This window comes from Quercus suber, unplaced genomic scaffold (genome assembly GCF_002906115.3).
Source record: "Quercus suber isolate HL8 unplaced genomic scaffold, Cork oak 2.0 scaffold_171, whole genome shotgun sequence".
Taxonomy (NCBI): domain Eukaryota; kingdom Viridiplantae; phylum Streptophyta; class Magnoliopsida; order Fagales; family Fagaceae; genus Quercus; species Quercus suber.
In genome coordinates this window covers 267,117-290,534 of record NW_027069631.1, presented here as the reverse complement: position 1 = coordinate 290,534, position 23,418 = coordinate 267,117, and the positions used below count along the sequence as shown (strand labels likewise).

At 33.7% G+C, this 23,418-nt stretch overlaps 2 protein-coding genes across 2 annotated transcripts; one reads left to right on the top strand and one right to left on the bottom strand.

Moving 5' to 3' along the window:
- Window positions 1-4,044: 4,044 nt before the first annotated feature.
- LOC111999077 (calmodulin-like protein 11) lies at window positions 4,045-5,939 on the top strand. The gene is made up of 4 exons (XM_065778001.1): window positions 4,045-4,251; window positions 4,445-4,602; window positions 4,917-4,997; window positions 5,614-5,939. Exons 1-4 carry the CDS (start codon window positions 4,176-4,178, stop codon window positions 5,749-5,751), a joined length of 453 nt encoding a protein of 150 aa, XP_065634073.1. The 5' UTR covers window positions 4,045-4,175; the 3' UTR covers window positions 5,752-5,939.
- Window positions 5,940-10,409: 4,470 nt separating this feature from the next.
- LOC111999078 (uncharacterized) lies at window positions 10,410-14,497 on the bottom strand. Its single transcript, XM_065778000.1, has 6 exons — window positions 14,437-14,497; window positions 13,637-13,696; window positions 13,338-13,535; window positions 13,024-13,236; window positions 12,734-12,943; window positions 10,410-12,552 (listed from the first exon to the last, which is right to left on the bottom strand). Exons 2-6 carry the CDS (start codon window positions 13,677-13,679, stop codon window positions 10,736-10,738), a joined length of 2,481 nt encoding a protein of 826 aa, XP_065634072.1. The 5' UTR covers window positions 13,680-13,696; window positions 14,437-14,497; the 3' UTR covers window positions 10,410-10,735.
- Window positions 14,498-23,418: the final 8,921 nt, after the last annotated feature.

The following is a 23,418-nucleotide window of genomic DNA, read 5'->3' as shown; positions in this document are numbered from 1 at the left end:
AAACCTTAAAAAAAAAAAAAAATATAGCTGCTAGAATTGAGATCTTGAGGAGCCATTTTCTATGATGTCAAGACTGAAAAGTCCAAAGTGTGCACGTGAAAGGATTATAAAAATGAGAAGCTCTGGCTTGTGTTTGGCCGTTAAACACCTTAACTGCATATGTTATTTTACAATTTTTTTTTTTTCATTTGGATTTAGTCTATGAATTCCAAACAAAATCAGTATATAGTATAAAGGTGCAGAGTCTAAAACAAGGCATGAGGTAGTTTTAATTCCGACTTCTACGAAGAACTGTTGAATTGGTGATTATTAACCATTACTTTCTGACATCTCTCTCTCTCTCTCACTTAAGATTTATGAGGTGTGTGGTTCATGCAGCTTGGTCCAAAGGCAGAGGATATAAAGAAACCTGTGAATCCATTTGTTTTCCTTTTCCGGCTCATTCTTGGTGCGATAGCTGGAGCTTACTTTGTACTGGTGCCAATTTACATGTGGATCAAAGATCAAATTGTTCCAAAAGGGATGCCTATCTAATATGGGAGGAAGCAATGGAAAATAATGATCATTTTCTCATTTCATCTCCAAGTGAATATTAGACAGCTTGTGATGGTTAGTGTGTCCTCTGCTCAAGATAAACCTGTTAATAGCAAACCAGATGAGGTATCTAGTTGCTTCGGGCGGACAAATTTGTCTCAGGGCTTAGTGCTGTTTGGGGCTACAAGTCTTCAACCCCTATAAGGTTGTTGCAATGGTTTTTTAGTCATTTAGTGCATGTAACCAACTTAACGCGATTGACATTATTTATTTACTATTTCTCAGATAGACTTTCACTTTTAAGGGTAATCATGGTCTTGGGGATTTTTAAATACACTTATGGAAGGATTAGCTGCGAAGAAACAGAGAGGTAATGTAATGAAGTTAACAATTTCATTGGCTAAATTACAGTGAGCACTTCTGGGGTCTGGTGAATTTAACCAGCATCATGTTCTAAGAAATTCAAAACTGGTATTAAAAATGGTTCAACTAATTTGGGTATGCGTTTCAAGTCTTGTGTAGGTTTCAATAATGGTTTGGGCGTGGGAAAGGTTTTAGCTTTTTAAATATGGTGGTGTGACATAGCATGATTAACATTTGAGTTTCTCTTGCATTCCATGTTCCTGAAATTGATTCTATCAAATAGTTCACATCGTCTATTATCATCTATTTTTTAGGTATTTAGGGAATCCTTCTTAATAAACGAAATATTTGTATCATCTCAATGCCAATTGATTTCAATGTAATAAGTAGTGAATTTAAAGTTTGTGGTATTTTCTGTTCCATCGGATGATATGATGTGTTAAGCATTTGCTCTTTGTTTGGAAAGCTCCTACTACTATGATGGGGAATTCCATGATATTGCTTCTAATACTAGGTGAACTCATACTGGTCAAAGTAGATGAAGGAAATGGTCAGAGTGATTTGGCATGGTGACCATTGAACCTCTGTAATATCTGACAAAGTGGAGTCGGTCATATAGAAATAGAATAGAACATCAACACGTAAAAAAAGGGATGAAGGAACTAGTTACAACTGCTATCATGACTTTTAAACTTCACTTATTTTTCTGATCATTACGCTCTTAGTGTGCCGATACAAGCAGAACGGTCAAAAGCATAGACTATATTATATGTTGGATCCTGCCACAAAATGTTACCGAAAGTGTTTTTCCTTGTAGCAGCTTGATCTTCAACGAATTCAAAGTACTAACTTTGAAATGAAATTGATTTTTTTTTTTTTTGGTCTTAGATACAAACGCCAACTTTGCCACGTGAAAGATTATTTTTTGAAAAGAGTCAATAACATCGGTGACATTTAAAATGTTCCTAAAATCTCATCAAATTATCACAAGCTATGATCAAATTATTGATTTGCTTATACATGGTAGGGACAAAATTATTAATTTTCTGGAAGGAGTGGTGGGTTTTTACATTGGATACATGCTCTTCCTAGCTTGACCTTCCAGAAAATATTACTATGTGCATTATTAAATTGTCAAGCTTTGTAATTGTAGAGAAGCTTACAGATAGAAAGTAGAAACCTAAAAGCCTTGGGTTGGTTGAGACTCAAATAAACTCAAAATTTAGCTAGTCAATCCCTCTAATTCCCAGTCTTCATTTGAAGGTTGAACTTGAAATTCCAATGCATGGACCATGACTGGAACGAGTGATCTTTGTGAGAGAAAGATAATCAAGAGGTAATTGACTATGTCAATATACTAGTTGTTGTATCTTCGAGATTAATTGCTCCCTCCCTCCAAAAACTATAGTGTACTTTACAATCGTACTATTTCATTGAATGAGAGATGGTGTGAAAATGTAATATTAGAGCTGAATAGCAGAACAGGAAACCGCGTAGACAGCCAAGCACATTAATTTCATTTTTCTCTGGAGTCTGGACCATTTGTGATTGTCAACCAAGGACAAGGAGTCTACTTGCATTTTGTTATACCCCTCTTATAATTGCAAGTGGTAGGATTAGGAATTCTTATGTTGTTTTTCCTTTTTGGGTTTAACGTATTGATCTCTTAAAAATTACTATTAGTATATGATTGATCTTAATCCTTTTAACAAATATGTCCAGCTAAGATTGTCGCTCTTGTTAATCTAAAATAAGATGAGAAAAAAAAAGAGTTAATTTATGTATCAAACCAAACACGGTTTGCTTTTATTGGATGTGTGGTATCAATCAAGGACCGTGTGATGGGCTTGGAACACAGAAGGACCAATAAGCCTTTGTCAAGTGCATTGTTAGAAGTAGTACCTAACAATTTTATAAGGAAAAAACTTAATTACAATATTTTAGGTGGCGTATTTAAAGTTGAGTTTCGATTGCACTGAAAAATGAAACTCCCTGTATTTGGCTTTTTTATGTGGGTTTCGTGCACTGTTCACGAGACTCATAAATACGGATTTCACAATTGTTAAGTTAAAATTGGGTCCCACAGCACCATTCACGTATTTAAAAATTATTTTACTATAGTATTTTCAACAATAAATTTTAATTTTCAGCAATAAGCGGTATCCAAATAGACCCTAAGTCCTCTTTTAAGATTCAATGATGTGGTTACTTAATTAAAAAAGTACACTTCTATTTTATGAGAAAAAATTTATATGACAGAATCTTAAAAAGAAAATTTAAGGAATAACATCTAAGTATTGTAATTAAGTTTTGCCCTTTTTATAATATGATAATATGAAAACATAAAGTATTGCAGTTTGCATATAAACGTATGACACATTTAGGTTGTGTTTAACATTGGCAAAAAAAAATAGCTTTTTTTTTACTATTTAACTTATTTTTGATACTATTCATAAGTCCTATTACACTTTTTAATACTATTCATAAGTTTCAATGTATTATTTTTGCTAGTTTTTAGTTTTATATACGGTATTTTTAATAAAAAAAATTTCAGATTAAATAATTTGTTTCCCAAACAGACTTCTAGTCACATAAATAAGCGCGTAGACAGTGGCTTGCAATGTTATGTATAAAATGTAATATTTAGTTCTAGGTCTGGTTCAGTTTATATTAGTATATATCTCGTGCAAGCAACGCAGCGTGCTCTTTGGGTGTTGAAAATGTGGAAAGCGAAGTACACAACTCCCCATACCCTCTCTCTCACTCCATCTTGCTCTTTGAAATTTGAATGCCCCTTTGTCTCCTATACACCAAACCCTTACAGCTGTCTTATTTTTATATCATTTTTCTACTATATATTACTTACAAATAATACTCTACTAAAATGCATATATAAATTTTCAATTAAATTAATACTTGTAATAATCTATTTATTTCTTTTCTTTTTTCTTTTTTATTTTTTTCTTCCCAAAATAAAGTCCATGTAGAAATTAGAATGAGTCATACGATTCTTTTCTAATAATAAGGCCAAACACCAAACTATAGTCATAAGCTTAGTTTGACTCTTTAATTTTTTAATTTTGGGAAAAGAAGTTGTGCTATACTTTACCACATTAAAGTTCTACATAAAGCCCAGCTAAGATTGAGCTATACTCAGATTATCAAAAAAAAAAAAAAAAGATTGAGCTTTACTCAACATACTCTCTCTCTCTCTCTCTCTCTCTCTCTCTGTGTGTGTATAACTCTTAAGGTGTTCTTGAGGTTTCAGAACGAACTCCATGGCAGATGTACTGAGTGAAGAACAGATTGTTGAGTTTAAAGAAGCCTTTTGTCTGTTTGACAAAGATGGAGATGGTGAGCATTTCCCTCTTATATATGCTTATGTTTAGTGGCTCTACCTTATTTATTATATGCACTTATGCTTCAACATCTATAAAACATGTTATCTCTCTGTTTAGCAATAAAAAAGACCTATAAGACATGTTTTCAAGAAGATGTATGAGTGGAATAGCATATTTATATGGTGTTCAAATACTTGATTGTGTAGGTTGCATTACTGTTGAGGAATTGGCAACTGTTATCCGGTCATTGGATCAAAATCCAACGGAGGAGGAGCTTCAGGACATGATAAGCGAAGTTGACGCTGATGGAAACGGAACTATAGAGTTTACAGAGTTCTTGAGCTTAATGGCCAAGAAAATGAAGGTAACCAATTAAAGTTAATTACTTTTTAAACATACCAAACTACACTCATTAACCAAAAAACATGTCAATGTATCCTACCAAAGAAAAAGAAGTAATATCCCAAATTGGCAATTCTTTTATTTTGTTCTACATGTTTGTCTTCTCCTTATGTAGTAAATGATAAATTACTATTAATCCTAAAAATTTAAACGGTTAAGAAACTATGAATTTAATATTCTAATAGTAAAGAGAGCAACAATTAAACAAATTTACAACCAAACATAATTGAACCATTATCTGTGCTTATGGTTGGATATTTGTGTGTTCTTTTGTAGGAAACTGATGCAGAGGAGGAGCTTAAAGAGGCTTTCAAAGTCTTTGACAAGGACCAAAACGGATATATATCAGCTACTGAGGTATATTTTTATCTCTTAAATACTCTTTAGTTAATATATGAATGCGTAAATGTATGTAAGTGAAAGTGAAAGCCTCCTTTTTGCCTCTAAAATGACACTTTTGTTTCTTGCTCTTTGCCTGTATTGACCTTGTCAAATTAAGAATTTCTAACATGCACAATACAATTGGGGCCAAGATGTTGCCATTAGAAGCTTGCATTTCCAACAGAATTCTCCAACAATATCAACGAAAAAGAAATGTTCTTTCATGGGGAAATTAGTGAAGTTTTAATTAAATTCTACTACAGTATTAGATTTCAGACATTGCTGGGATCACCAACATGGAGAGTTGTGATACGATATAGTTTTATGATCATGTCTTAATAGTGAAATTGTTAATATTAAAATATATTACTTGAACCATCGTGTAAAGTAGATTAAACGTTTTGCATAAGTATTTCACATGTTCACCTAGTTTGGATTAATTTATATGGGTATCATCTACATGACAATACCTTGTACGTTTCTGCGTGCAATGAACATTAGCAATGTTTAATTTTATTTTAGAAAATGCATCTATGTTTGACATGAAACTTCTAAAAAAGAACTCAAAGTGATTCTCTTTGTTTGTGTGTAGCTGAGGCATGTAATGATCAATCTAGGCGAAAAATTGACGGATGAAGAGGTGGAGCAGATGATCAGGGAGGCTGACCTTGATGGTGATGGACAGGTCAACTATGAAGAATTTGTCAAAATGATGATGACCATTGGATAAACATTTCAGCAATAAGATTGAAGAAATTTCTAAATTCAAATTCATTCATTCCCTCAACCTCATTTGCCAGCTAGAAATAAGTGTGACTATTTGTTGTAGTATTATTGTTGTAGCCGACCAAAAATTAGAATCACTTTGTACTCACCCTTTGATTTGTTCAAATCTAAATTGTATTCTTTCTAGTTTTATATTTTGTTTTGTGCTTCAAATTAGAATAAATATGAATTAATTTTTCAAAGTAACTTCCTTATCCTACAACTCATAGAACATATGATGATGTGAAATTTCTCCAACTTTTGGTTCTAAGCTTTGACTTTGACTGAGGACATCAATGGTTGTGAAATGCATGTGTTAATTTTGTATAGTTTATATACTCTCTTTTGTTGGAGAGCCTAGAGTGATTCAGCTGTCCCTTTCATATTAACTTTTTGAGATTTTTATTATATGTTTTTGGTGATAGCCTACTCTCTCTCTCTATATATTTTTCTTCGGGGGCTAAGAGATATCCTACTCTCTTACTCTTTCTGTTCCAAATTTTATGTTTGTAAAGGTGAAGGCAAACAAGGACCCGTCAATGTCATATTCATTTTTGCAAGGGCAACGACCTTTCCTAATCCAATTTTGCAAGTCCGCACAAAACCGCGTTGAACTATTGGTATTCTTCTTGATATGTTGCATAAGAAACCATGGAGGTATATACACTCATGTTTCTGATGTACACGCCTGCAACGCTATTAAATTTGTCTTTGAGGGAATGCATGTATATGGACAGTGTAATTAATAGCAAGATTTTCAAATATCAAGACATCAATCTAGAGGTATGAGACATTTATTAAAGAGATCAAAAGAGATCATGTTCTTTCTAAAAAAAAAAAAAAATTTCCAAATTTTATGTTTGTAAAGGTGAAGGCAAACAAGGACCCGTCAATGTCATATTCATTTTTGCAAGGGCAACGACCTTTCCTAATCCAATTTTGCAAGTCCGCACAAAACCGCGTTGAACTATTGGTATTCTTCTTGATATGTTGCATAAGAAACCATGGAGGTATATACACTCATGTTTCTGATGTACACGCCTGCAACGCTATTAAATTTGTCTTTGAGGGAATGCATGTATATGGACAGTGTAATTAATAGCAAGATTTTCAAATATCAAGACATCAATCTAGAGGTATGAGACATTTATTAAAGATTAAAAGAGATCATGTTCTTTCTAAAAAAAAAAAAGAGATCATGTTAGCATGTCATTCTCTCTCTCTCACAATTTGTTTTTAGGGATATTACAAATTTTATTATATAGATTATAGAGCTTACAAAATGATGTGTCAATAATCATTAAAAAAAAAAAATTTAAACATTCATATATTAAGCTCACATAAATATTCCCCATATATGTCACCCAAATATTCTCCACATTATTGGGCCTTCACAAATACTCCGTACACAAGCCCATAAATTGCCTTAAGCCCTCTCACAAACATTACCCATATATCTCACATATTATCCAACTTAGATTTTTCACAAATAATACTCACCATATTGCTATCAAAATTGGGCCACAAAATTATACTATCTCCACAAGAAGCCCAAAATCGTCTAACTTGTGGGCAAAGCCCGAAAGCCCATCAAAACCTCCTTACAAAGCTTGTTACAACACAACACTTTTACTAAGCCTGCTACGATGTGGCACCTTACAAAACCCATTACTACATGGCACCTTTACTAAACCCACTATGATGCGGCATCTTTCTAAGCCCACTATGACGTGGCAAATTCATAACCCACTACGATGTGGCAACTTCAAAGTCCACTACGATATGGCAAATTTAAAACCCATTACGATGTGGCAAATTAACTCAAAGCCTACTACGATGTGGCAAACTCAAAGCCCACTAATTCAAAACCCACTACGATGTGACAAATTCAAAACCCACTACGATGCGGCAACTTCAATGCCCACTACGACGCGGCAAATTCAAAACCAACTACGACGTGGCAAATTCAAAACCCACTACGATGTGGCAACTTCAAAGCCAGCTATGATGCGACCCCATTTACAAAGCCCATTACAATACGACACTTCTACTAAGTCTGTTGCTACACAACAATATTTTTTACAAAATCTCAAATCATTTTACAAAGCCCAAATACTAATTTGGCACTATTTTTACAAAACCCAAATACTAATTTGGCAACCATCTTTACACTATTTCATAAAACCCAAATATTATTTTGGCAAATATTTCATAAAACCCAAATGCTATTTTGACACATATTTACAAAATCAAATACTATTTTGACATTTTTTTTTTATATATACTAAATCCCTCACTCATAGGAAATATAAATTACTCATCTCTAAAAAAATATTGCTTTCACAAAATTTATGGAAACTATGTCTATTCTTTCCATAATCAACTAACTACAAAGCCCATGAATATCACCCATGGCAAAACTACTCATTTTATAGGATTAACCAAGCCCAAGGAAACTTATCTACAAAGCCCAGTTGGGTCAAGCTAGCCCACACACAAATCCCAGCAATTGGAAAACACGTGAACTGGTCAGCCAAATTTTAGCAACAATTAAACAGCTGGAACCCCTTCCCATCAGGTCCCAACTTGTCCAATTAGATCAGAAAACGGACACGTGTCCACCAGGGGATGAATCCTTCCTTGACAAGCTAAAATCCCATCATTACTCATATGACATAAAGCTGAAATTGATGTGACAGAAAGCTGGGAAACTTCAGCCAGCGATCCCTTCTTTCTTCTCCAACCCAGCCAGTTAAATATCAAGAGTAACCATGACCAAACCACTGAATCTCCTAAAACAACATGAAATTAGCTCATTTTCATACTAAAAATGTGTATTCTCCGGTTCATGAACCAAGCACATGAATCCCAAATGGGAAAACTTAGGGAAATGTGGTTTGAAGGGCACCAAGGGGATCCCAGCAGAGTTCCCAGCAAGGGTTCCAAGATTAACATCTGGCTTGGGGTGACACAACCTGTCCTAGGGAGCTTTGATTCTAGTTGCAGCATAACCAAGATTATTAGCCTAAAGCATGCTCTAATCCCATCAGCCAAGGTTACTCAGCATTCAATGCTAAGCCAGAAATCCAGCTGTTATTACCCAAAACAGCAAGAACTTTCTAAAAGTTGAGCTTATTACTCTTAGCTAAAATCCTAAGAACGATTCTCTAAGGATTTTCTAAAGATTGAGAAAGATTTAGCAAAAATTATTTGCTAATTACCCCTTACACCCAACTATAAATGGGATTCTCCTTTAATGCTTCAACAACCAACTCACTAAGCTACACACCAAGATTTTTCCTTAACCTCTCCGCAAAAAGCCTTCTCTAAGCTCTAAAAAGTCATTGAGTTCTTAGTTTCAAGCTTAGAAACGAAGTTCCCCAGCTCTTGACCTAAAACACTCGTCATAGCTCTACTAAAAAATATTTAGCTACCCCCAACAGAAAGTCCCAATAGTCTTACTATACACTCCCACTCATTACTCAAACTGCTCACAAATGACTCTCACTACTCATACTATCTGAAATATCCCTCATTACTCACTATATTCATGAGCATGTCTTGGCACCATAATGATCTTGCTGCGCTAGCTGAGATCTCTTTCTCTCCCTTCATTTCACACTAAGTTTTTCTTCATTATTTGTTATTATAGAACCCATAATATTTACTTATTCATTTGCTATTAATGGTTATGATGTAACTATTACTATAGAATTTTTTTTCTCATATTGTTGTACTAGAAGAATCTTCTCTAGAGCTAACGAATGATGAGTCTGAAGTAGCTAATAGCTGGAAGTTTATTCTGTTTTATATTATTTTACTGTTGGGCCACTTTTTGCAGAAGTATTTTACCAATGGGCCACTTTCTGTAGAAGTATTTTACCGCTGGGCCGTTTTCTGCAGAAACATTTTACCGCTGGGCTATATTTTGCAGAAATGTTTTACTGCTAGGCCATTTCTTACAATATGCTTTTTTTTAACCATGCTAATGTGTCTGCTGTAAGGATTGTTTATGGGCCATTCTTGTCAGTCTTAACCTAAGCCCAAGGCATAAAATGCAGTGAATTCTTTGGACCTTTGCCGATAGCCTTTGGGCCGTGCATCAAGCCCATTGTCGAGTTTCGGTTTAGACCTCCAACCCATTATAAATCTTATTTGTCGGAAAGGAAACTTTTTCGCCCTCAACAGTGTGCTAGAGTTTCAGTCTTTATAACTCCAAGCTATTATTATAAAGGTTAGACCTTTTTATAGTGGTACTCTAGCAATGTAATATATTATAAGTTTGTTTAAAAAATTCTAATAAGTATTAATTTTTCCTCAAAAAAAAGAAAAAAAATCAATCAACTTAATTAGTAATTTTCTTTGTCGTTCAATAAAAGATTTGAGTTCAAATTTTGTATATACCAAAAATCACTTAGTGTTTTTGCTTAATAATAAAGATCAATTTTTTAAAAGCATATGATGTTCACACTTCACTCTATAAGTTTTTTTTTTTTTTTTTTCTTTATCAATAAGTAATGACTTTAATGAATTTTTCAAGAGTTTTGTAGCTCAAAAGTTTTTCAAGAGTTTCAATATCATTGAGCTGTAAATAAAAGTGAACTCCAAAGGAAGATAAGAAAATAAGAATCGAAGGCAGCAAAACTGCCGAACTTACCATTTATTGCTCAACCCATACAAACTCTCTTCTCAACACAACAAAAAAGAAAAAAGAAAAAAAGGAAATGAATTACACCCAAGGGCCCCTTATATGATAATACAGCGACGAGAAATTGTACAGTTACTATAGATGAGGGAAAAGAGATGCTACTCTTCGCTGGTTTATCTCAATATACCAATAAACCAACTGTGTCTCCTGATCAAAACTCCATATTCCAAAAACTTGAATCAGAAAGAAAACCCAACCAAAACAAATCAAAGTGAAACTCGAAAGTGATTACTTTTTTTTTTTAATTAATCACTGTTGCACAGCACATGCAGTTGCCAAAGAAGGAAGACCTGTGCTTGCGCTTCTCTTTACCTTTTGGTGCAGTTGATGCAGCTTCTTCAGTAGACAAGTTACACAATTCTCTAGTTGCCTTTTTGGAAACAGCATGGTTTTCTTGTTTCTGTGGTGTGACTACAAATTGAGCTTCTTCCTCTTCCTTCAAGAAGCCTAGGAATGGAGTTTTTGATTTCTCAGAATCACATCTTTCCAATGTGATAACTTTCTCTTCCACAGGCATTGCTTGATACTGTAACATGTGTTGGTTGTACTTGTACCCAACATGTGCAACCGGGTTTCCAAGACTAACTTCAGTCTGGCCTGATGTGCTCTCCATTGTAGCCTTATCCTGAAACAGTAGTGGCATTTGATCTGACTCTTCGCCTCTAGCTTCAATTCGAAGATCAAGATCAAAGCTTGGTGATTTTCGCATATGAACATGAGTGTTCATGCTATCAGAACTGGACTCAGAGCTAAGCCTTCCCATACTTTCTTGTGCTTCAGTACTTCCATTTATAAATGCAGATGCTTCACCTTTGATACCTTCTACACTGGAATGACTAGCTGAAGTTTTAGTTTCTGTTACCGTCAACTCAACTATAGAGATTAAATTTTCTATGTTCAAGCTTGTGGAATTGAAAGTGGAAGCTTTCACAACAGAGAACTCATCACAGCTTTCTTGCTTCAGCTCAGGGATTGGCTCAGTGCTGCTGCTTCGAATTATAGTCTCAGCTGCTATTGTAGTGGCCTGGTTGTGAACTTCAGACTGGACTATAGAAGCAGGAGACTGTGAGAGCAAAGCTTCTGCCTGTTCAATTGGAAGTAGTTGAGACCTACATTTTCTTGGGGTTTCACTTCCTTCTGTATCATTTCCTGTGGCATATGAAGCTTCTGCTTTGTCCTCTATTTCTTCCAAAATTTTCTTCTGTTCTTGTTGCTCCTCTTCACATCTGTGTCCTGTGACAGTCAACCCTACTGGAACAGTAAGCAATCCATGATCAGCAACCACCGAAAGCTCTCCTTCTGAGTCCTTGCAGCTTCCATCAGAATTCTTATTCTGGTTGCAAACAAGCTTGTCCTCATTTTCAGACCCAAGCTTCCTGAATTCCCTTTGGGATTCATTTGCCTCATCAGTATTTTGTTTTTCCATTGGCTCTTCACAGAACAGAGTTGGGTTGTACTGATGTGGCCTCTCTTCAATGTCTGATCCACTTCCTGCTATTTTTGTTTCTTCAGTAAGAACCATGCACTTGTCCTCAGGTTCAGAAACTTCTTGATGGGAGTTTAATGGCCTATCCAGCAGAACAGCTTCAACTTGTAAATTCAAGGAATCATTCCTAATTGAATTGGCTACAGTAGATAACTCCCCATTGTATTTGTTCAAAACAATGCTCGGAGTGTCTGATGTTATTGTTGGCAGATTGCTCAAACCAATCCCTATCTCATCTCCCTTTATAATCTCAATTTTCTCTTTGAATGACATCTTATCTTCTTGGTACGGTGCTTCTTTTACTAATGAGTCACCCATCTTTTTCACATTGGGATTGTCACCCAGATTGTTTGACAAATTAGGACCCAAGGGGCGACTATTCTTATTAGCACATATAAAACTTGATCCTAGAATATCCTCACTTTTGTGCAGCAATCTACAGCCATCTTCTTCAGATTGGTCAGCATTAACTTTATCTAATGCAAGTTGATTAGACTTTAAATGTAAAGATTGTTGAGGTTCTGGATCATGTGGTGTAGATATAGTATTAAGAGTTGAATCTTCGTCTTCATCTGCAGCAGTTTGTAGCAAACAAACACTAAGGTTTAGGTTGGGCTGTACTCAGTTTTTATGTTTACAATTACATTATTCCTTACTTGTACTAATTTAAAATAAAAGAAGCAATAAATTCAAACTATACCATTAATAATTGGAATAAGGTCACATCAAAATTATTAGACTGAGTGTGCTAACCTTCACTGATGGAAGGCTGCTTCTCAAGCTGATTATCATTTGTTCCCAATAGATTCTCCTTCAAATTTAAATCTATTGGCTTCTCATGAACTTCTAAATCTTTTGGTGAAAAAGCTGTTTTGATTTCATTGTCTTCATCACTTGCTCCAACTGATTTAACTACCGCTTTTAAAGATTCAGCGGGAGAATGGACCTCATTTTCCTCTTGCTCTATAAAAACAAAAGGCCAAAATTGAAGACTACGGATTAAAAACAACTTTATTTAAAATAATTAGACTGGGTATGCTAACCTTCATTTATGGAATCTTGCTTCTGAAGCTGATGATCACTTCTTACCAATAGGTTCTCTTGAAAATTTGATTCAATTGTCTTCTCATGAACATCTGAACCTTTCTGCAAAGAAGATGGTTGGACTTCATGATTTTCTTCATTACTTGCTTCAATTGCTTTCACTACTGCTTTTGGAGATTCAGTGGGAAAAAGAACTTCATTTTCTTCTTGCTCTATTGGAGCAAGGGAATAAAGTTAAAGTATATGGAATTATCAGTTGATCAACTGGTAAAGGTTGATGAATGTAAGTACTGGCTAAAAGCAAATTACCAACCTCTTCCACCTGATGTCTCTTTTGCAGTGTGAGTATCTTTTGCTCCTGTTGAGTCATTAGAAGCTAACCCTGTAACTTTTTCATGAAAATCTTCTGCTTCATTCGTTGGAACTGTTTCATCTCCTTCTTTGACATCATCTGCATCAGCAGCTTCTTGAAACACGTTTTTGGAATCTATAGCATTTGTGTTATCCTCTTCTGCATTTGTACAAACAACTATTATAAACAGCCTAGAAGAACACTTATTTCGGCAAAGTCAGAACTAAAAAAAATATCAGTGACCTGATGAATTGCCTTACCTTTGAGACCAGATGCGTTATTGTTGCCCATCTCATTGCCCATGTCTATTTTGCCAACTCCTGCAATATAATGAAGCAAAAAGAACGAAACTTAGGAGAATCAACTATAAGGGCTGGTGTCTTTCAGTAGCAGTGTCTAAGAACTGCATACCATGACGATCATGATAGTCACATGCATATAGCAATAAACATTTGAGGACAGCTTCATTTCTCTGTGACTGCCAGAGTGTTGATACTTAATTAAAACGGCTACTTCACACTTATTGCTTAAAGCATAAGCCTCGTTGGGTCATTTGTCAGCCAAATATATATGCCTCTAAAAGTAGTGGAACGTCTACATCCAATTCAATTTTCTTTATCTGACATGGACATTCTATGATCATGAATTTTATGGTATCAATTTGGAAATTGATAACTAAATTGTTAGCTACTCAAGGTGCCTTGTGTAGCCTATCATTGGCCTGCCCATATGATTATGTTTTGCTAAATTTTTTTAACTACTATTTAAAGGCCAGGCAACCTGGTAGAATATTTAGGCCAGTCTAATCTAGCCTACTAAAGCAACCCTTTTTTTACATGCAGTACGCAGACAAATATAGGTGTTCTGATGTGTTGGGAGTTTGTAGGGTACATAAAAAGGCTTGGTGTTGTGTTTTTTATACGCACTCTTCATCAGTACTAAAAACAAGTTGGATCCATTTTCCATTTTCAAAGCAAACAAGTAGGTTCATGAAGGTCTTATGTTGTTCAAGGACATGTGGGAAGTACCATAGAAAAAGGTGCATCTATTAACAAAATACCTCCATATTTCAATCTAAATGTTCGTACTTTAGGGAAAGGACCTACATGGCTGCCCAAGACCGACACAGATGATCAAAAAGATCTTTTATTTAGATGATTGTTTAATTTCAGCTTAAAAGATCTCTATTGTTTTATTTTTGCCTTAGCCACATGTAGAACGAAGATTGGACAGCATCAGCTCTTCATAGCAGACTGGTCCAAATAACCATGGGTATGGAATAATGGTTTTGATAAGCCCAAGGACAGGTGTGTCTCTTCAAGATTTCTTGGTGTTAACGTTTATTTTAGGTGCAGGGTGGCTAGAAGCAGATATACTTTTAAGGCTAACTTCATCATAGCTGCGCATTTTTCTTTGGAACTCTCTACCTGTCCACCGGTTCAAAAGTTTAACAGTTGGACCCTCCATCATCCTTTTCCCACTAGAAGAACAGAAAAGTAAGTGTTAATGGAAATCCACCACACCCACTTTTAAACTAAATATTAGCCATGGAAATGATTACGCCATATTGCATTAAGGCAGTGATTTTATATATTTTTTTTCTTGGTAAGTTGTATTAAACATTTAAGCCTAATTTTCTAATCTCCACGAGGACACAAAATATAGGCTTCTTGTGGGCCTTGCATGGTCTAGGCCATAAGGGGTTAGCTTATTAACTTAGTTTTTGGCCCAATTTCTCAAGGCTTTTGTAAACTAAGTTGCTAGCATTTGGATCACATATACACGCATACATAAAAAAATAAAGTCCCACGTAAGCCTTTGCTTGTAAGGAGGAAATAAAATGCAATAAAAATGAATGAAAATAATAATTTTATAATATTCTTCCGTTCTCTTGTTTGGAAATTTTAATGGAGAAAATGGACTTTCATTTCTATTTCATTCCCTCATAAACTCTCAAACAAAGAGAAAACACACGAGTGAGAGATAAGGGTTTGGGTTTGAGCTTCTCTTCCTCCTCCTGTCATGGCCAATGAAACTAAATGACAAGTTTTCAAAGGTATTTGAGTTTTCTTTTAACAAGTACTTTGGAAGATTCCATTGTGGCAAAATTGGGTTTTGCAAAGCTCACTGTGGCAATCTTGCATTTTTTTTCAAGTTTGTTTTGTACGCTCAAGTTATGTGATAAAACTTGAGTAGAATAGAAGATCATTTTTCACATCACTTGATCAACCAATGAAAATCATTCTTTCACATGACTTGATTAAAACTCTAATTTTCACCTAGAAAAAGATTATTTTGTCACTAAATTTCATAATGGTCCATTATGATGCGACTATAAAAATCATTCTTATATGACTTGATCAAAATTTTTAATTGGGTGTGTGAAATGACATTTCACTCTCAACCTTGAAATTTTGTTACTGGTTACAACATATGGTGTTTTACAACATGATAACAAATGAAGCATTAGCATGACTAAACCTTAAACTCCTTGAATCCTCAAATTAGAAATAAGAAATCCATAAGATAGAGATTTGGACCCACAAATTTTTTTTTTTAAAATGAAAGGAAAGACTAAAATTTTAATTAATAGTGAACTATTGAATGAGTCTAAACATTTCTCTTTTTTAAGAGCATGAATGGATATGCAAAACGCATTCTTAAAACCCAAAAACCCCAAATTACCCCACATATAGGAATGCAATATGCAATTTTTTTTGCATATTGCTAGTAGTAGGATTGAAATATTATTCTTATTTTATTTTATTTCTCTCTCGTGCTCTCCTCTCTCTCTCTCTCTCTCTCTCTCTCTCACACACACACACACATTCTCTCTCTCTCTCTCTCTCTCTCTCTCTCTCTCTCTCTCTCTCTCTCTCTCTCTCTCTCTATGGTTTAGGCTGAGAAATAACTTTAGGTCATGGTGGTGACAGTAGAGAAGCATGGGAGTGGTTGTATAGGTTTGGGTTTTGATTTGTAGAGGAGGATCACGACTGCTTTGGGTTTAGGTTTTGAGGAGAAGCATGATGGCTAAGGAGCGTGACATGTGGGTTGCGATTTAGGTTGTTGGGTTGTGATTTGGGTTTTGGTAGTGGCTGATTTGAGATTTTGGGTTGTTGTAGTAGTCGTAGATTGGTTGTGGTGTCATCATGGCTATAGAGGGTCGTTGGTGCTACTGCTAGTGGGTTTGGTTTGGGGTTTTGTGGCAATGGCTGAGTTTGGTTTTGGGTTTTTGTGGTTTATGTGGCTGAGTTTGATTGGTGTTAGTTGTGGTTGTTATTGATTTTTAAGGTTAGGTTTTGGTGGCAATAGCTAGGTGTACTTTTGGCTAAGGTTGGGCCGTTTGGCCGCTATCATGGTGTTGGACTGTTGGTGTAAAATAAAGAATGAGATGTATGGTGTATTGTTAAGTATGAATGTAAAATAAATAAAGTAGTGTTTTTTTATGAACAAAAAATGGGTAGAGGGGGGCGACCTAAGTTGACGTTTTCTACCTAGGCATGACCATAATGATACTCTACCTACTGGGTCTGGGCCTGCAGAAGCAGGGAATCCAAATGAGCCATAGTTATGCACCTAATCCCATCGAGGATGTTAGTGAGCAGGGAGTTATTTACCAAGCGCTTCCCATTGCGGGATTCAAACCTGACACCTCCACATCTCAAACCCTTAAGAGTGGGTCCATCATTGACGGCTCCACATGCAAGCCAGGGTGGTCACAGGACCACCCTAACTTGCAAAAAAATGTCTATATACACTTGCCTGAAAATAATTATATGCTAAACTAACTTATTGTGACCACCTTAATAAAAATATTGAATACCCTGACTTGAGAATTACAAAAATTTAGATCAACAAAAATAAAAGTAATGTTACATTCACAACATTTTTCACAATAATTTCATAATAAATCCAATATAGTAAATTGTTATTGATTCTAATTTGGTCATAATACTGATATTATTTTTTTATCTACCAATAATAGCTTTTTGCATAAGATTTATTGTAAAAATGTTGTGGGCGTATCAATCTAAAATTAATTTTGCCTCCCAAACATAATCCTTAATTCCTTTTTTAAAAGGCTTAAATAACAACAATAAATATTAGCCCAAATAACAACAAACATAAACCAAACAAAAACAAGACAAGATCAAACAAAAACAAGTGAACAAATTATTCAACAAAAAGCCAATTATAAAACGAAAAGATAAAAATTGCTAATCATTTAAATTTGTAACTCATTTAATCTATTCAATAAAAATAGTTCATAATTTCATTTTTCCTTAAAAAATTGTACAAAGAAAAATATTGTGGTTGTGAGTTTTCCTTAATGGTGACAACAGTTCTACTTTTTTGGGCTTTTTGAATTGTAACAATTTTGCTCTCCTTACTCCTTAGCGACTCAACTTGTAGTTGTAGCAAATATTCTCTCTCTCTCTCTCTCTCTCTCTCTCTCTCTCTCTCTCTCTCTCTCTCCATTAAAAATTTTCACTTAATTTATTACCCTCATTAAAGCATTATCAGTTCCTACTTTATCTGTTATTTGTCATTTTTATTTTCTCTTTGTTGGTAAAAAGAAATTTAATACTTCGTGTATTTATGCTTTTTTTTTTTTGTGACGTTGATATATTCAAGTTATCACTTTATTATATTTTTTATAATTAAAATTTTTTAGTGACCACCTTAAAAAAAAATAGAGCCACCACTGGAGTCCATGAACACTAAACCAACTACCCGGATAGTAATAAAGTGGTGTTTTGAGAATGCAAATTGCGTATTTTTTGTATTCCCGGATGGGGGAATGCTCTAAGGGTTGGAAACCCTAAGCCTAACATTTGTAAAAAATTCTAGAATAAAGGAAAATTAGATAAGAGTTAAGACTTCTCCAAGTAACAAAAGAACAGAAAATTTTAAGGAGAATGGAATAACTGATAATGGCTGTACTTAAAAAAACCATAAAGACATGTTGGGTTAGAAAACGTGTTTGCACTTTTGTTTTTTTGCTGACTGCTGCTATTTCAAAAGATCTATAAAAATTTATTCCATGTGATCAGTTTCTGAATCTTCGTGGTCAACACAGAAAGAGCTCGCCGACTTCACATATCAGTTTTGAATATTATGAGGATTGAGGATGTACGTGGTGTTTCATTTAATCTTTCTTGAATTCTCATTCACTATATATTTCTTATATATCATCCTTTGGATTTTTCTTCATCTTTTTTTATTATTTATTTTTAAATATCATCCTATATCATTCTTTGGATTAATCTAGTTCTTTTAAACTATATATTATTATTCTTAGAAACTACACGTACGGTTACACGTACATCTACTATAAAACACGCGCTTCCAACTTCCAAGTTTCATGTACAAATTCAATTTCTTAAGAGTAACAAGTCGCGAAACTCAAATACAAGTTGTTATCTAAACATATCAGGTGGAAGTAGTAACATATTGTACCATATATGCATGTTAGAGTATTAACACTCCCGATATTTGCAAACGGCTAAGTAAAAATCATGTTTGCACCTTGTGGTTATTCATTCCAAAACAAACAGATTTGAAAGAGGAGGCAAAAAAATCAAGAGGTAGTAATGGATCTAAAAAGTCATAAGTAACTTCTTATTGGCATAAAAGGTCATAGTATCTTTTTCTAAGAAGAAAATTTAATAAATAGAGAAGCTCCTACCCCAACCTAAGCTCTATGGGTGTTTCAAAGTAAAGGTCTTATGAGATGACTTAATGCAAAGAGTAATGTATTGATTTGTCAGTGTTATGTTTAAAAAAAAGTTTGGACAATTTTTTTGTTTTTTCTGTTTTAGTTAAGAGGGGAAAAAAAAAAAGGTAAGGCTTTCTTAAAGAAAAATCTAAATCTCCAAGTTAGATTGACTAAACATTTGTAATTTGAAAAATCAAGATTAATCTTTATTTATCGTCCACATTTGAATTTATACAAGACTGACTTCCAACTAAAAAAAACCACTAGCTTCATATAATTTATTATCAATAAAACTAAAAGCAAGTAAAATTGAATCTGTCATTACATTTACATATTCCAAATCTAATCTAACTAATTTGAATGAATCACACAACCGACTATAAATATTGCTTATATAATACTTGTACAAATAAGCTACATAACATTAGGCTCTTGAGAAGTGCTAGTATTGTAAGTCTTATTATACCTTTCCTCGGATTTTTTTAGAAAATAACTATAAAACCTAAACAATATCATTAGTTAGGCAAGGTTTGAAACATATTTGGTTTATAACAATTTGATTGTGAGACACTCAATTTCATCCTGCGAAAATGCACTTGGAAATCGAGTGTCTTAAACTCAAGTTTGAATTCGAGTGTAACCAAGTGTATTTTCGCAAGGCAAAATCGAATGTCTCACCCTCAAATTATTATAAACCAAATATGTTTCAAACTTTACCTTACTAATAAAATAATTTGAAGGATTTAGTTATTTTTTAATAAAATCCCCTTTCCCCCACTCCCTTGTGTGTGAGAGTTAATAGCTAAGTATTCATTTTTAACTCCTCGAAAAAGAAATAAATCATTTATGGAGGGATAGCTTACTTTAATGATTTCATTGACAAAACGAAGGGTCTGATATGACTGTGATTATGAAAGTTCATTACTGCTGTGCCCACACTAGTTTTCTTGCTGGCTAAGAAAATGCTGACACGAAAAAAAATTAAGTATTCGTTAGGATAAGTATGAAAAATTAAAATTATTTTATTATTTAACTTATTTTTGTTATTATTTATGAGATTTATTGTACTTTTTTGTACTATTTATAGACTTATTGTATTATTTCAATTAACTTTTACTTTTATATATAGTACTTTTAACAATATTTTTTTAATTTTAACAAAATAAACGATATTCAAACACTTTTTAAAAAAAATAAAAAAATAAAAAAAATGAAAAGGGGAAAGAGGCTCACACTTTCACAGCCCCAAAATCACGAAAGTCATAACGGCAACGCCAGACAACATTTTAAACTCTCATTTCCATATTACTTTAGTTATGGAGGGATAACTAAGAATACGACTATGACTATGAAAGTTCCTAATTATTTGGAGGAAGCGTCTGATCCAAGTCCAGCACATCACCCCCTGACCGTATCTTTGTACTTGCGCTTTAAGCAAACTCTCTCTGCTCTCTCAGGAGCAGCTGCTCTCTTCTTCTTCTATTCTTTCAATCATAAAGGGGAGAAGCACCCAACGCAACATCCAAAGAAATTGTTCAAAAATGGCGTCGTCCTCAGTTCATACGTATCATAACCGACACGCCTACAAACTATTCATAACCGACACGATAAACACGCCTATATGCCTATATATTTAACATGCCGTTTTCAATCACAGCATATCTCCACTATAACTTTCTTAATTCCCTTTATTTCCTAAATTCTTTCTCCATCCTTCATCCTTCATCATCATATATTCACTTTGAACAATTAAGGATATTACTTTGCTTAAATTTCTTGCCTTCTGGTTATTGGTTACTGGTTACTAAAACCACGTACTGTTCCCAGCCTTCAAAGTTTCAGGTCCAATTTTACTCGTACTAAAATATTATTTCTTCTTAATTACTTCTACATTAATTCTGTCAATCCCATGCTTTCTTAATCCAATTCCTCCTATATATATATTCCATTACAAACAACTCATTCCAAAATTGTACTTAGGTAAACAAAATAAACTTAGCCAAAGAAATCCTTAGATTTCATCCATTTCGCATCACAACATATATTCATCACCCTTTCCTTCTTTCTTTTCTTTTATTATTGTAACTAGTCGCAGACCCGCGCGTTGCGCGTGATAATTTTTTAGGTAAAATACTATTTTAGTCCCTAGACTTTATAAAGAGTTTTTAAAAAAAAAAAGTTTTATCATATTTTTCATAATCTTGTCTATAACGTTTTTTACCATTATCATATATTTATTAGTTGATGATTTGCATAACATAGAAATTAAATAAGAGGAAGAACTATTCATTAGATCTTTTTAAGTCATGGTGTATGAAGATTATGATTATATATATATATATATATAAGGTTAAATGAAATGTCAAAAAATGAGGTTATAAAATTTTCCAACTTTATTTCTAATATAATTTCTAAATTACTGAAGAACATCTCATTTTTAGTTATGATAGGAAATATAATTTCTCTAGTCAGAATTTGATTAGTTTTAAGTTTAAATTTTGTATTATATTATTTTTTATTGTTGATTATTGATTTAATTAAGTGAATGTAATGGTTGATTTTATTGCACTATAAAGTTTTCAATGTCCATTGTATAACCATCTCTATTTTATTTTTTACTCCTCTTGACCACCTTTTTATAATTGTGACTGACAAAAACGATAAAGATGTTCCCCTACAAATATTATAATGATCAAAATAAATAAAACCTATTATACAAAATTTAACATTTAAATAAATAAATAAATAAGCAGCATCTCGTAATTTCTGATGTGGATACCTGAAGTGAATTATCGAATATTTAGTTTTTTGATTTTTTGAAACCGTAAAAGACAGTAAGAACAAAAGGAGGAGACAGGAAATTAACTTTTTTGGGAGGGGGGTGGAACATAAAATTAGTCGACTAACAATTTTCACTATAAAATCTAAAATAGTTATGTACACACAATTTAATAATCAATATACAAGTTAAGTAGTTTATAATTCAATATATGCTACAAAATGTGTATCTATTTAAAATTAAACAATAATGAGACAAAATTGACAAAAAAATTTAATATCTTTAATCAACTATGAAATGGGCAAAGTATAATGACTAAGATAAAAAAAAAAAAAAATACTAATAATTTAAAAATAATCATTCAAACTTCAATGAATAAAAATCATCTAATAAAATACAAGTACAACCAAATACATGTTATATTATTTTTATCTATAAATTAAAATTTTTTTTTGAAGGTTATCTATAAATTAATTAAATGATAAATAGAAGTAAATTTTAATCAGGTACATTTATAAATTATAATGTTATATGATATGTTGATTAATATAAAAACAAATAAATATATGATAATAAAAGAATGAAAAAAAAATGAAAAAAAAGAATACCTCTGTACGGCTGTACCTAGGAAAGTGGGAATGCTTGAATATGTTTCACAATCAAAGGGCCTACACGGCTACAGCAAACACAATTGCTTTTGTAGAAAAAAAAATTTAACCATACACGTGGGTGGTTGTCTCTAGTTTGCTGCAATATTTATTTACTGTTCACACAGAATAGATGCTTTGCTACACTTTGTAAATGACGAAACATAGAGGAAAGTAAAACAGGAAAAGAAAGAAAAAGAAGAAGGTAGAGTTGAGCTGTTGAGAGAATGAGAGCTGAGGCGCCATGCCAGAGATAGAAGCAGTCAGACAAGAGAGAGAGAGAGAGAGAGAGAGGGAGAGAGAGTTACCTGTGTAGAAAAATGTCTGCAACTGTTGGGTGGTTGTCTCTAGTTTGCTGCAATATTTATTCGCTGTTCACACAAAACAGAAGCTTTGTTACACTTTACATTGTAAATGACGAAACATAGAGGAAAGTAAAATAGGAAAAGAAAGACAAAGAAGAAGGCAAGTTGAGCTGTTGAGAGAATGAGAGCTGAGGCGCCATGCCAGAGATAGAAGCAGTCAGACAAGAAAGCGAGAGAGAGAGAGAGACAGTTACCTGTGTAGAAAAATGTCTGCAACTGTGTGGTGATGCGGCGCCTCCAGCCTTCAATCTTACTACTACTGTAGGGCAAGTAAGCCCTAGAAGTGTTAAAATAGCTGTGCATCTAAAAATTCTAAATGTCTAATTATTTATTTATCATTAATTAGATTAGAAAGCCAAAGGGCTGAAGTTTTGAAACTGTCTTTGGAAGAAAGCCCTGTCTTTGGAAGAAAGCCAAAGGTCTGAAGTTTTGAAACTGTCTTGGGAAGAATTGGCATTAGCAAGCTGAAGGGCTAAAGTTTTGAAACCATGAAACACAGGCAGAGGAAAAGGAGGGGAGACAAAAAGGATTG

Coding starts and splice junctions, on each gene's coding strand:
- LOC111999077 (XM_065778001.1), top strand. CDS start 4,176: ATGGCAGATGTACTGAGTGAAGAACAGATTGTTGAGTTTAAAGAAGCC. Junction 4,252..4,444: donor GTTTGACAAAGATGGAGATG/GTGAGCATTTCC, acceptor TTGATTGTGTAG/GTTGCATTACTGTTGAGGAA. Junction 4,998..5,613: donor GATATATATCAGCTACTGAG/GTATATTTTTAT, acceptor GTTTGTGTGTAG/CTGAGGCATGTAATGATCAA.
- LOC111999078 (XM_065778000.1), bottom strand. CDS start 13,679: ATGGGCAATGAGATGGGCAACAATAACGCATCTGGTCTCAAAG. Junction 13,536..13,636: donor TAACGCATCTGGTCTCAAAG/GTAAGGCAATTC, acceptor GTACAAATGCAG/AAGAGGATAACACAAATGCT. Junction 13,237..13,337: donor AGAGACATCAGGTGGAAGAG/GTTGGTAATTTG, acceptor TTGCTCCAATAG/AGCAAGAAGAAAATGAAGTT.